This window comes from Anser cygnoides, chromosome 5 (genome assembly GCF_040182565.1).
Source record: "Anser cygnoides isolate HZ-2024a breed goose chromosome 5, Taihu_goose_T2T_genome, whole genome shotgun sequence".
Taxonomy (NCBI): Eukaryota; Metazoa; Chordata; class Aves; order Anseriformes; family Anatidae; genus Anser; species Anser cygnoides.
Genome location: NC_089877.1, coordinates 21,105,250 through 21,119,743, shown reverse-complemented (window position 1 = coordinate 21,119,743; position 14,494 = coordinate 21,105,250). Strand labels below are relative to the sequence as shown.

General features: G+C 35.5%; 1 protein-coding gene across 6 annotated transcripts in view; it reads left to right on the top strand.

The window, feature by feature from the left end:
• NPAS3 (neuronal PAS domain protein 3) overlaps positions 1–14,494 on the top strand; it is a 616,070-nt gene that overhangs the window by 550,758 nt on the left and 50,818 nt on the right. For all 6 annotated transcript variants that reach the window (XM_066998071.1, XM_066998070.1, XM_066998069.1 and 3 more), the window contains one exon: positions 5,838–5,956. In XM_066998071.1, the coding sequence (XP_066854172.1) occupies positions 5,838–5,956 (119 nt within the window). The remainder of the gene's footprint in view (positions 1–5,837; positions 5,957–14,494) is intronic.

The following is a 14,494-nucleotide window of genomic DNA, read 5'->3' as shown; positions in this document are numbered from 1 at the left end:
ATAAATATAGACATTGTTGAAAATGTAAAAATTATGAAAGAAATATACATAAGGCTTCAATATCAAATTATTTGTAAGAATTAAATATTTTATATAATGACAATCTAACTGAACTAACCTGAGATACCAGCTCATCTCATCACTTGCTGGTTTGGAAAACTTGGAGGGATACGGAAAACAATAACAACAACAAAACAACCACCACCAACAACAAAAGACTGTTAAAAGAAACAGCCTTCAAGAGAAGTCTGATAGGGTTTAAAGTTTTTATGCCTTCAAGTTTCTAATAGGCTATAGGTCGTGAAAAGTGAATTGTCTTCATCTTGGAGGTAGAATGACAAAGAAAGAACAGTTATCTTGGCTGAAAATATTACTTAGCAATAAGTTCTTTAGAGGAAGTCATTGTTCTCTCCATTTATTTTGGAGAAGCTGCCTTGAGCCTTCCCCTTCTCAGTGAGGCTTTGGCTAGTACCCAGTAGTATTCCCCTTGTATAACGGAAAGATGAGAACTAAGTCACCAAAAGCCTAGGGTCCAATTCTTAAGTTCTTCAGCTTTTCAGTAAATAGCAAAACTGAAAAGTTAAGAGTCTTAACAAGTTCTATACAAGTACTATGAATTCCTCCAAGATCAAAATCTGGTTAGTCTGTTCCTGTTCATAACTGGGACAGCTTACAGCAAAAATATTATTCCTACAGTTTATACCTGTTAGTACTGTGTAATAGCATTGCCTTGGAAGAATGAACTAGCCTCTTCTATGCTGCCTACAACATTAATGAAATAGTTCACGCAGTCTTCCATTTTGCAAGATTCTGAACAAACCAGTATGAGACGTATAGAAGTTGTTAGCTCTGTGCCCATCAGCCCCCTTCAGGTACACCTTAGTCATTCATCCAAATAGTCCAAGAGTCTTCAGGACCTTTGCTAGACCGAGTTTTAGCTTCCAGTACTTGCCCATGTTCAGCCTGCAATCAGATTGAACCCATTTCACTTAAAACCATGCATTTGCACATGTGCTAACAATAATTTCATAGTAACTTGCACTTACTAGGAATAAATTGTCTTAACTTGAAGCTTTTGAATTGTATTTGCTGGGCTAGTAGGTAGAAAAATCAGTTATTATTATATATATGTATTAAATTAATGAGCTTGGAAATGGTGCTTTTTTGAGAGTCACATTTGTGATTAAAAACGCACTTTAAGAGGCAATATAAGAAAACAGGACTGTTAACTGTCCAAGGTTAAATTTTCCTAGGAAGTCCTTTAATGCCTGATTACAGGCAATAAACTGCACAAAAGAAATAGAAGTATTTGCAAAGATGCATCTAGTCTGACTGAAAACCATAGTTTTATATTACCTAATTATTCATCTTAATATGATGATTCTCAGTTGCCTGTGCAAAGAATTATCAGAATTTAGGAAATATGTGAAGTGGTTTGCAAGTGTAGAAGATGACATGAGAAGAGAGCTCCCTTTTTATTACTATTTTGTATGTTCTCTTATTTCTCTTTTAAGAGCTGTATATATGGTGTTTGAAAATGTCTCTTAAAAACTGCATAGGCACCTGTTTTGAGGAAGATAAATTCATACCAAGTAAAAACTTCCTGAAATGATACCAAATCCAGAATTTCCTGTGCATTAAGCCGTAAGTCTTTTTCCCACCAGCCCACTCAAATTCCCTGTTAGTGTGTGGTTTTCCATCTGTAACTTCTGGTCCTCCTAAGAATGAGAAGCCTATCTTTTATCTGTTTGGCATGCAAAAAAAATGCTATTTTTCTCCTCTCAATTATTTTTAATGCATGTGAGGGGAAAAAAAAAAAAAGTTGGTGAATATTTATTCAGGCTGCTTTGGCAGCATTTTGTTATTTAAGACATAAATCAAATTTGGAACAACTTCTTTCCTGGGGGACAAATTGTTTATCTGAATTTGAATGTGCTTGTGAATCAGTCATAGAGATGATACTTGTGCTATAGCTGTGTAATAGCAATTATTTGCATTGTTTTGCATTGTTTTGCTCTATAGCATGAAGTTAGGCTGCACACAGATGCTGGAGTACATCTGCAGATCATTGCAGGATCAGAGCCATGAACCTCATTCCTCCAAACAATTATGTGCATGTTTATCTCTCAATGCACATTCCACCAATGTCAGAAGAACTCTTCCAGCATATAAAGTTAAATGATAAATGACTGTTTTGTGGGGTCCAAGCCCAAGATTATTCCCAAGCCAAAGCCCATTGAAGGCTCAGAGCTGCAATGCTGGTTCACAAAAATGACTTAGGAAGAGTTAACTAAATAATTTTGTGAATTGGTCACTGGTTCATACTATCTCCTCATTTGCTTCTGTGGTTCTTAATTAATGTTTTAACATTTATGGCACTTTTGTATGGGTATAGGGGTTGCAGTTTTATGCCCTTCAAAACAAACAATACACTCTTTGTGTCCAAAAGTCTCGTACTGCTTTAGCAGCTTTGGGAGTGGAAAGAAAAGAGGTTTATTCCTTTAGTAGTACCTGACGAAGAAATTTAAGGACACACAAAGGCAAGCACTTTCCCAACAGAGTACACAATTACCTGTTTTGCAAAGACAATCCAGACTTACTTTTTATACTTCTAAGTTTGACAGTGTATTGTGCTTTCATTCACACGCAGTGAGCATTGACTTTTATCATATTATTAGCATTCTAAACTCACAGTTTCAGAGGTTTATAACTCAACAGTAGCTTTAGATTCAGGAAATTCAGCCCAGGAGCACTATTTTTCAGTACAAAAGACAGCTTCAGTAACTACAGTATCAAGTAGAGTGGACCTTGTTTATTTCAGGCTTTTTTTAAAAGTATAAGATTACAAATTATAAACAGAACAACAACTGAAAACCAACTTCTTGAAAAATGAATTGTTACGGAGTTTCATTCTGATATTCCTCAGATTGCTAGCCTCCTTCAACATAATTCGAAAAAAAAGAAAAGGCTGAGGGATAAGCATTTAAGATCAACTCCTGAGAACTCATGATGGACCACATTCCATATATTCCTGTGCAAATCTCATTGACATCCATAGATGTGTTCTGTACACATCCTATTTTTAAAATCTTGCATGCATAATCACAGTTAGCATTGTTACAGTATCTACCAGGGCTGGGTGCAACTCTGAATGCAGATTTGTACTATCAGCCCCAATGGTTCTCTCCTGAGAGAAATTCAGAAAGCTGTTCATAAGCTGTTCTGGACTTTTAGGTAACTAATCCCATCTCACACATACACTCTCAGGTACCTTTGGTTAAAGAAAATCAAACGCTTCAGAATACATATTTATATGATGTTCACTGTTCCACTACGCTGGATAAATTATATGCATTTTATAGCATTCACTTACAGAGATATTTAGGTTTTTTACCAGTTATAGTAACAGCAAACTAATGTTAAGCTCATGATATAAGGTGGCATAAACCCAGAAAATGTCAATTCTATATACATGGTACCAGATGTTAGCTGTTTTCCTTTCTTTCATAAATCTGTATGAAAGGGAATTTTTAAGTTTGATTTCTTGGGCATGGTATATATGTATTACAGCCAGATCATTTTTCAAGCATGAGATATTGTCTATTTAATTAATGTTAGTTCTATGTGTTTAGGTAATTACCATTAGAACACATGAGGACATATTGTACTTATTGCTTGTGCTAGAGCGTAATGTGCTGGACTACAACAGCTACACTTGTTAACCTGATTTTAGCGTTTCTTCACACAGCAGGAAGCACCCATGCTGTGGTTTCTTAATGTACTCTTTAAGTACTGCACTGGAGAGTACTGTGTAATCATAATAATTAATAATGATCCTAATCTTGCCAGTACTGCTACTAGCCTGGTGACCCTGGTTGCAGTTTCAGGGTTCCACTACCCTGTGCCCTGAAACACGTATCTTTCCTTTCAGAGTTTCATTTCTTAGGTGATATTGCTGAACAGAGACGAATTTTTTGAGGACGGGTTTGTTGCATGGATTCTGATAGCTTCGCATTTGTTCAGGTCTCCAAGGACCAGCACCAATAAATGTGAAAGAGACAACAGCAGAATGGCATACTTTTCCATTTCCACCAGGATGAAAAAAATACTCTAAATTAGGTCTAACCTTAAATGTATAATCTGTCCTTGGAAGCAACAGAAGGGAAAAAAAAAAAAAAAAAAAAAAGGAATATAGCATCTTCAAGCTCTTGGCATCCCTTACAAGAAAAAATTGGTTCTAAGGGTCTCTGATCTTGTGTTTTAGTAAAATAGAACTGCACGGCTGACTGACAGTTCTGATCTAAAGCATTTACGTTTAAGTTTTGATCTCTCTGCTTTTGATTAAAACTAATGAGCTCATTTAATTCAAAATGGGAATCTCTGATAAGAGAAATAAGGTTGATGTGATTGGATTAGAGGGGCAAATTAAACTCTTAGAGCAGAAGTTTGTGCTTATATAGTGTATTAAAAAGCTGTTGGCGTATTATGGCGTGTTAGATGATGAGAAAAATTTCATAGTAATTCATATTTAATCAGAAGAAATGAAAGTACTAAATATAACATGGCTCTGCTTTTCCCTCGAGTGATAAAGAGCTGTACATTTAAAATGACATCGAATTCATGCTCTCTAAAACAAAAAAATCTTAAGAGAGACACCAAAGAAAGGAGCACTGTTGTCAGTTATTTCATCACAATAGACCTGAAATGTCACAAACACAAGACAACGTGACCACATTAAAACAAGGACAATTCGATAAAATCCTTAGCTTAAAAACAAGGTTTGATGTTTCTGTTCACTGCATAACAAATGCTTATTAAGTGCTTGAATACGTTCTACTAGTAGCTGGGTTGGTTCTCCAAAACAATATCAGAATAACTTCAAAATAACTTTTTTATTCAGCATTCATTACTCATTGAAAAAGAAAGTGAGTTAAGCTACATTAATACCTGCTTATTGTAAGCCTACTCCAGAATTTTTCCATGAATGATATTTAAGGGAGGGGTAGGGAAGTGTTGGTTATCCAGGCAAAAAATAACATTAATAAAGATTGTATAGGGAATATTTTGGTGCCAACTGCTCTTTTATCCACTATTTTATCACAGTTTATACTAAGAGTATTTGTTTATTATTTTTAAATGGTTACAGTTGAGGAAGTGAGAAGCATAAGTGAGATCTAAAGTTTCAAGGAGGATGCTGGACAACAAAAACATTCCATTAATGACTAATTAGTCACCAACAATTAAAAAGTATGATGCTGATGATAATCATCATCATCATCATAATGCCTCACTTACCTGAGTATTTTTGCCTGCAGGCTGCTTCAATTCTTTATTGATAATAATTAACCCTTAGTAATGGAGAAACCAAGGCAGCAGTGACTTATCGTAGATGTCACTGCAAGAAAGGAATGGAGTCTAGGGGATAAAGATCTGAAGAATTTGTAGCATCTTTCAGCAGATAGAATTGCCTCGGTGACACTTTGCCTTTTCCAAAACTCTGAAGAAGTCCACAATTTTTAAAAAGATGCTATAACATGACAAAATAATTCAAATCATAGCAAAATTGTGCAAGAAAGAGTTAATGATGCAAATCTCTGTTAAAAATTCTCTAGGAAAAAAAAAACTTCAAAATGAGACTTACTGAGTATACATATATTTTTCAATTTTTTTTTTTTTTGCTAAGTAAACGTTTTCTAAACGAGGTAAATTGATTACAACACTCTTAGCATCCATCAGTCATTTATTTTTAGTGAGTTCAAGGATTGCACCTGAAAAATAGCTTAGAGGGGATGTATAAAATCTAAATTATGTGTATATGTATTTTTTCTATTCCCTAGTGGAATCTACAAGCCCCAGTTTACTAACCACTGACAACACTCTAGAGCGCTCTTTTTTCATCCGAATGAAATCTACACTGACCAAGCGAGGAGTGCACATCAAATCGTCGGGATACAAGGTAAGGGTTGCACTGTAGCATGAAATATTGACGTCTTTAAATCATGTTCCTTTTAGTATCAGGGATACATTAATATTTAGAGGAAGGAACTATTTCACATTTGCATATGTTTCATTCCTTTTGTTAAAGAACGATTAGTACAGTATTTCCAGCCTACAGTTTGGTAGTGGTACTACACTTCCGTTAAATTGATTATTACAGTAAACATTGATTATAGCATGAAGGCCTTCAAAAGAGCAACACCTTCAGAGTAAATGTATATTTTACCAAAGAAGGTGGGTCACAGTAACATCACTTTTGCTTAATGAAATTACTACTCAATTAGTTAGACTGTTAGTTTTTGGGGGGTTATGTGTTTTCTCAGAAAGGTAGAACTTCTCCATGCAGACAATTTTCTATTTAGGTTCACAGCTCTTCTGGCTGAAGAAAACAACAAGCCATAATGAGTACTTTTCCACCATTTGTCTTTCATTGTCTGTCTGAGGGGTATCTGCTGCTGGGGATCATATTTGCTGGATTTCTTACTCTTTTAAGATATGAAACTCTCTTGTTTCTTATCAGCAGTAATCTCATTTTTCTTCAGTCATATATCGCTTATAGTGCCTGTAGCTATCAGTGGCTTTGCAGTACACTAAAACTAGAAGCAATAGCACATTTTTAACATTGTCAACTTCTGGAATGAAATATGTCATCCATTAAGTATTATACAAGATAAAAGAGTGGTGCAAGGAAACATGTCTGAGAAAGTGTGTGTGTATTTAGAGAAGGTGATCATCAACACTCATTTTAAAACTTTCAAAAGCATTTTTTTTTCAGTTTTCAGAGGAAGATTTAGAGGAGCTTTGAAGTGAAATTCCCCAATTCACTCATCCCCAAAAATTCTCTGTGAATATGACATCAAGGTAGTCTATCTGAGTAGTAGAACTCTCCTGGTAGAAATGCCTTTTTGCAACCAAATGAATGAGAGTCCTTCTGTTGGATAGTTTCTGCATCAAGATGATTAAAGTAGTTGCTAATGGAATTTTAGGTACAAATGAACAGTTCCTTAAGACACTAAAAGTTATGAGCTGGTGACTGGTTAGTTGTCAGCACCTGAAAGAATGTATTCAGTACTTGTTCATACTGTCAGGTTTTCAGGTCTCAGAAGGTACAAGACTGGGAGTTGTACTGCTAGTCTCAGGAGGAAGAAAAGGAATGAATTGGTCAGGTTATGTGAGTTATATTCATTTTCATGGTTAAGCATGGTTTATCAAGTCTAGGCCAAAGTTAGATTGGCAGAGAACTTCAGTGGATATTTTTGCTGCAATAATAATGGGAAGAATTAGACAATTCATCTTTGGATTTTGCAGTCTGACAGTTTTGCCAAATGTAGGTGAGAAAACAAGGAAGGCACTTGAGTAACTTTGTCGTCTCTCTTCTTGGACTTCTGACAAACTTATGCTAGTCCAGCACCAAAATAGGACACGGGATTGGTACACAAGTGGGTTTTTTACTTGTTACAGTACAGTTTTTGAAATTCTCAGTAGATCCTTTACTCAAGAAAGACACAGTAATGTCTATCATATAAATGTAATTTCTTTTCTCTTTTAAAACCTGTTGATGTCTCATGGAAACATTAAAAACCACAACTGATGAAATGAAATTTGAAAGATCAGATATCATTTTTAGGCAACTTCCCCTAGACACAAAGAATGCAGAAAAAGTAAAAATATAGTTTACAAAACTGTGTATAGCTAAAACATTCATTTTTTTTCCCAAACTTTTCCATGAGGAAGTAACAAGTCAAGATGAATAAAATTGCAGAAACAGTGTGCAAATCCTAGGCAGGTGCAGATACAGAGGTATAGTTCCTTGGCTTTTTGATGTTTAGGAAGATTTTGTAACTGACAGAGTTTGACTTACTTCTGCTGTGTCCAATGACATAAATTGCACTTTGACAGCTTTTCAAAAACATGGTTATTGACACACTGTGTTCTATGGAATGATAATTATCTACAGCTTTGGTGAGCCCCACTGCCTATTAAAACTGTATATTTATTTTAGATGAGTTGGATCGTGTTATTGTCTTCTTAGTGTACTAGGTGAGCATAATAACACTCAACTGCTATAGTGAATGTCACTCATACTTTAAGGAAAGTTACCAACTTATTTATTGATTTATGAAAGTCCAGCACTAGAACGAACCTGAGGCCTCTAGAAATAGCTTAGGTATGTATTTTATAAAAATTAGTAAAGATCCATGAGCCTTATGGATGTACAGCTATAAGAAATTATCAAAGGGAAGAATAATTACGTAATATCGGCAAAGCTCATGGGAAGAGCTGGCTGCATTCTGTGTCAGAGGGCCCTGGAAGACCTCCAGCCCTTATTCAGGAAGCAGTATGCCAGCTGGGGCCATGTGCAGCAGAGTTCCTGTGGGAAATCCTGGTGGAGCAGGCTGACTCGGGAGCTGCTGCCTCACACCTTCAGAATATACTGAGCACTGAATTTTCCCTTCCTCCTCATCTTCCCTTGAGCTCCTGTGTCATCATGGGAGGGTAACCATCCTAATCAAGCATCCAGACATACAACAGGAGCAGTGTGCTGTAGAAGTCCTTATCTTATGTGAGTCAGGTTTTAGCTTTGCCAAGGATACACAGTTCCCCGTGGATTCAATCCTCCAGCAGTGACAAAAATTTTGCATCTTTGTGAAATATTTTTTTCTTGTTTCAAACTCTTTCTGAACTCAGAAACCACATCTTCATTTTTCCCTTGCTTTGAGAAATGCTGACGAATGTTTTCTTTAGACAGCAAATGATTGAGGTGGTCCACAAGATGCTTAGGCAATTTTCAGAATGAGTGATCCCTGCCTCAGGAAAATCACATAAAATTGAAAACAGTCAGAGAACGAGATTGATTAATCATTTGGGTTGATCTAGTCAGGACTAATTTTCTAAGAAAAGAAATGTGGGAACAAAAACCACACTAATAGACTTACAAAGATCCATATATGTATACCTCAAAGAGACTTTGTTCCAGACTGTTCTGACATGAGATGAACCCTGTTTATAGTCCCTTCCTAGACTGATTTAATTAGTCTTGAATAATACCTAAAGATGGAGATAATGGTCTTCTTTCCATGAATGATATTACCTTAAAAGTCTGAAACAGGAAGGCTGCTACATGATTAATCCTACCTCTCTCCTTCCCTTTCATTTTTTTCCCAGCACTGTCCTAGAATGGGATTTTCTTTATTTATATTCTTAGTCTCAGAGCTTGTAGGAAAAGAGCTTAGAAACAGTGCTAGAGAGCTATTCACTGTTCAGTGAGTAAATCTACAATCTTAAAACAAAGTCAGATAAAATGTAGTCAGCTGACAAAACACATTGAAAACAAATAAAAGGAGAAAAATGGTAATTCCATTCACTGCAAACCTCAGAATGTATTACCATTACAACTGTTGTCTAAGATACATGATACAGAGACTTACTGTTTTTCTCTGCTGTAAATATATCACATCTTTCTTTTTCTGTTTTTTGTTGTTGTTTTCAATAACAAATACTTTTGTATTTCATTTGGATTTTTGTTGTCTCCATTTTATCTCTTCTACTCGTTTTTCTCCTTTTGCAGGTTACAATTCTGTCCACTTAGCTTATTTCACCTTCAATGTTTCTGTTATCCTACTTTCATACATATATGTCAAAGCAAATTTTAATTGAAAACTACTTTGTTCAAGTCCACTGATACATTTCCTACTATCCTATAGTATCCTATTATATTTTGTCATTTTTGTCATTGTTTTGTCATTTTTTCTTTCATGTCAGCTTGTGCTAGGATTTTCTTTGTTCAAACCTTTAGGGTCTGTTACTGGTCTCTTGAACAAAGCATAATTAATGGGATAAAGAAGTAGTCAGCACATCCAGATTCCCTAGTACTTTTACTGTCACCATGGCAATCTCTGAATTGGGATAACAAACATCTGCTGCCTCACCATCTCCCAGGAACCTGGCAATCAACCTTCTTGGCTATCCATCAGCAGAGAACAGGTCATCTTTAAAATTCTGTAGGCTGTAGAAATACTTGGAGCAGTACTTTCTACCTGCTGTGCTACCTAGATGCCTCTTTTGGCCCACTCAGCATCAACAAGAAACAGCCTGCATGTTTCTTTCACTAAAGCATCAAAAACATTGCGGTCACAAGGCAACAAGTTCAGACAATTCAGTAACTGGAAGTAAATAGAGCAGCTATCATGCACTGAGCAAAATCTTACATATAACCTTAGACTTTGGAGCCTTATTATCGAGAAAAGAAATATTTGAAAGGTTGTTTGGATACCTGTCCATGAAGTGAGTCTTTGGTGTCTTTCACAAGCACCTTGGGTTTGTGGGAAAGCACATACACAGTCTACAGAGATGAATGAAGTTGACTTTGTTTCAGCAATTTCTGTGTGTGTATATATATATACATGTATGTATGTATATATATGACTTACAGGAGTTCTGAAATCCTTTAGTATGGCACAGAATTGTCAGTACTGGAGGCAAGTGTAACCCCTGCATTGCTACTTTACAGAATCACAGCTTTTATCAATGCCAAAAGCAGATATTTCCACCTACTTTTCCTGATGTTCTTCATATGTAACAGAACTTATTAGGGGAAATACACAAACTTAATCTGACCAAATTGCAATGAAGGAAGCAAAATTATCTTCATTCGTTATTTATTAAAGCACGAAGAACTGTTAAAACCAACAGTATAATCTTACATACCAGTTGACATGCTGCATAAAATTAAGTAAATTGCTATATAAAAGTTTTGATTTAGCAAGCTTAGTTGAGAAAATTTGATGTGTTGTCACAAATCAAATGTCCACATTTCAGCAATGGAGGATTCAAATTTGGTTAGTTATGCCTCATACATCAGTTACTGTATATCAAAATATTTTCAATATAACTTGAAAATGTGAGAAATATTTAAAACTCCATAAAAAAGTTTTCTCAAATTAGTCATTCTAGTTAACAAAAATATGAATACATGTATTGTTTAATGTTATCTTTCTACCATCTTATTTAAAATTAAACATTTTCTGAAACTGCTCGGTTTTTGCATTTAAAATCTTAGTGAAGTTAGAACTGTTTGAATGACAATTTTGAAGATGGAAATTGAAATTTACTGTTGCAATTTTATGTTCATCACAGTTCTATTAGCAGCCTTTTTCACAGTATATATTACTACTTTATTTTTAAAATTTATTTTTTTATTATTATTTTTTTAGAAGGACTTGAAGAGTTGGGTGAGATTTGGAAATCTCAGTTGTGCACTTCAAGTGCAATTTTTGGCAGCGTTTAGGTTCCTTTATACAAGAGAGCAAGGCAGACAAAATTTCTGATAGAGAGACAAAACTATGCCATTTTGCACTTACCTAGTGCAAATACGTTTGCCTAGTGATACCGTTCTCTTGATTCAATCTAAAACTGAAATGACTGTTTCCTGTCTAAGGGAAAGATTCACCTGGATTTCAGAATTTCAGATGTTTCTATGCCAAAATCACTTTAAGAATCATGGGCTTGTTGAGAACACAGCAGAAAACCACCTTTCATTTAAGGGGAATAAGAAAGAAAGAAGAAAAGGGAGGAGGCTTGGTTTTTTGCATAATAGTCTAATGATCAGTGCGTTGCTTGGATGTGGGTTATGTTAGAGTCAGATTTAATTCCCTCCACAGCCTGAGGGAATTCACATATCCCACTTTCCAGCTTGGCCTAAATTCTTTTCTCCTCTTCTATTATTTTTCCCCCTTGAAATCTTTTGTCAAGTATTTCACTCTGTCCCAGAAAGGTATCCTGACCTTTTTCTGTAGGAAGAAAACGCAATATTTAGTATTTCATCACATGGCTACTGCCACACCTCCTTAATTGAGTGAAGAAGGAATAAGAAACCAACATCAGGAAGCATTATGTGAAGAGTTTTCTAAATGTCAGCACATGCATTCCCCAGACTTTTCAGCATTGAGAAGACTTAAAGGTAATTTGTCAGAGAGAAAGAACTGATCGAGAATTCACCCATGTAAATCGATGACCTTTTAGTCAAAAGGAAGTCTCTTAGCTAGTAAAGATGCAGCATTACTTATAAAAGAACAAAATACTAATGGGCCAATCTGAGACTTATGAAGTATCTACTTGTAGATATAAAGATACGGTTCAAGAAAAGATGGTCTGCCACAGGATTAAGAAGACTAGAGTTCATTTTATGCCTTGCTACAGAGCTGTGAGATTCTATTAGGAGAGCTGTCTGGAGAAGCTTGGTTCACACTTGACATCTAAATACATTAACCAACTTCTTAAAAGTGTTCAGCAGCTACTAGCTCCACCTTCTCAAAAAACATTTTCAGGGCTGAGCATCTTTCAGCTATGATTTGTAGAACTGTTCTATCATCTGGAGACATGAATATGTTAGGCATTTATTATTACAGTAGTACTAAGGAAACTAACCAGTTACTATTATATAAAAGCTCTTTTAATAACAGCCTTCTTTAAAAGACACATTCAAACTTTGATCATTCCTCATGCTGACTGCAGCTGTAGTATTCGTGACACCCATATCGGGATCTGTTTCTCCTCAAATAGTGTCTTCAATGTTCATATGACTTCAGAGTTGTGATTTTGTTGCAGTGTGTTCCAAGCTGCATAAATGGGAAATACCTTAGATCACAGACTGGGTTTTGGAAGGAAAGAAAACATAAAATTGAGCAAGCACAGACTACTTTCTGAGAGATTAATTATTTTCATAAATTCTGTTGGCAAAGTATGAGTGATATAAAAAGAGTTCATCACCAAAATAGCAGCAAATGCCTTTGATTCTGATTTTTAGGCAGTATAATTCTGAAGGTACCTTTATTAAAAGTCAGTGAATATAACAGCGAAAGAAAACTATGAGATCAAGATTTACTCTCATACATAACAAAACATTCAAAATGGACAGATATCAGCTCCAAGCCAAATCAGGCGTTCTTTCAAGAACTAAGTTTTATCAAGTCAGAGAGATTTAAAAAAAAAAAAAGAGGTTGTTACACTAATTAGCACTAAGTAGCACTGTTTATCTAAATGTGAACTAGTAGTGCAGTGGGCCTGTGAGTCTCTTTCCAGTGTCCCTTTCCTGTGAATCCCTTTCCTTCTCCTCACAGAGACCAGTGAGGGTGGATGAGAACAGTGAGATTTCAACAGAGTGGGAAGCAGACAATACCGCCTATTACACTCTGGGAGAAGGTATCATGCTCCTAGGTGGGAATGCCTACTGAAGAAGAGAGGCCTTCACTTCACTTCCCAAAATTTTCTCAAGTTGTCAGCTGTTGTTGTCTGCCACTGCTTGTTGTTAGTGAGTGGGAATAAGCTTTATGTAGGAGCCAAGAGAACCGCACGGTGCTCTGTGAAGAATCACCAGCCAGAATTCAGGCAGATGCTGCTGCCAACATCTCTGCTCCACTTGGCTGTTTTTCTAACTGCCACCAGGGGATATTTTGGCCCACCTCCTTTTCATAATGTAAACATTGTATTCGATGTGTAAATGCAGACAGTAGTAGCTTTTTAAAGATCTTTACCTCTTTCAACAGTTCAAAGTTTTTTCTCCAAAGTATGCTTAGAAAAGACAAGAAGCTGATACCCTGAAAAAAATTTAACTAATATCAAGCTAATGTAGAAGAGCACATCTTCTTGCTCATTAGTGGTACTTGCAGAAGCAGTATCATCTCTCCACTGGTAAATCTTTATTGAGTGTGAAGCAGTCATGAAATTCAGAACTAAGATGAAAGTAATAGGAAGGTTCTAAGGCTTGCATTTCAGTGAATTTTACATTTAAGAAAATTTATTTCTCATATTCTGCATAACATCTTGATATCGTAAAATTAGATCGATAGCTGTTATATAGAAAATACACATCTCGAACTGACATTATAAGGGTATAATCCTGATAACTTACGCAAACACGTGTATTAACCTTTTGTATAAATAGTGTCATTGGTTAATTAGAAGGTTAAGACCACATTTTTGCAAGAGAGTATTCTTCACTGTTACCTTGGCAAGGAAATATTTACTTAAAGAAGTACACAAAAATTCTAAACAAAAATATATTTTAGGAGTTCCATAAATTTAGTACCTGCATTCACATATCACTCGTTCATTACACTATGATCTGTCACAGGCTATATTAGTTGGGAAAGAAGAAGTTCATTTCAAATGTATCATCCATGTGTAACACAGACACCAGGAAAGATTGTAGTTTTTGCACTCAAGGAGGTAAAGAGGTTATGTGTTATCAACTGTCTCTATGTCCACTCTACAAAAGCAAAGGCGCTATAATTCAGTGTGTTCTCTTGAACAGCTAAGGTTGTACAGCACCTTTTACATACCAGCTACACAAGCTGGGTCTCATTAACATATATTTTTTTCAATCACATATCCTTTTAAATTTAAAAAACAACAGAGAATATTTATTTTACAGCTGGAAATATTTAAGACCCTATTTAAATACTGTCATCATTAATTTTCCAGTAATCTTTCCTTCATC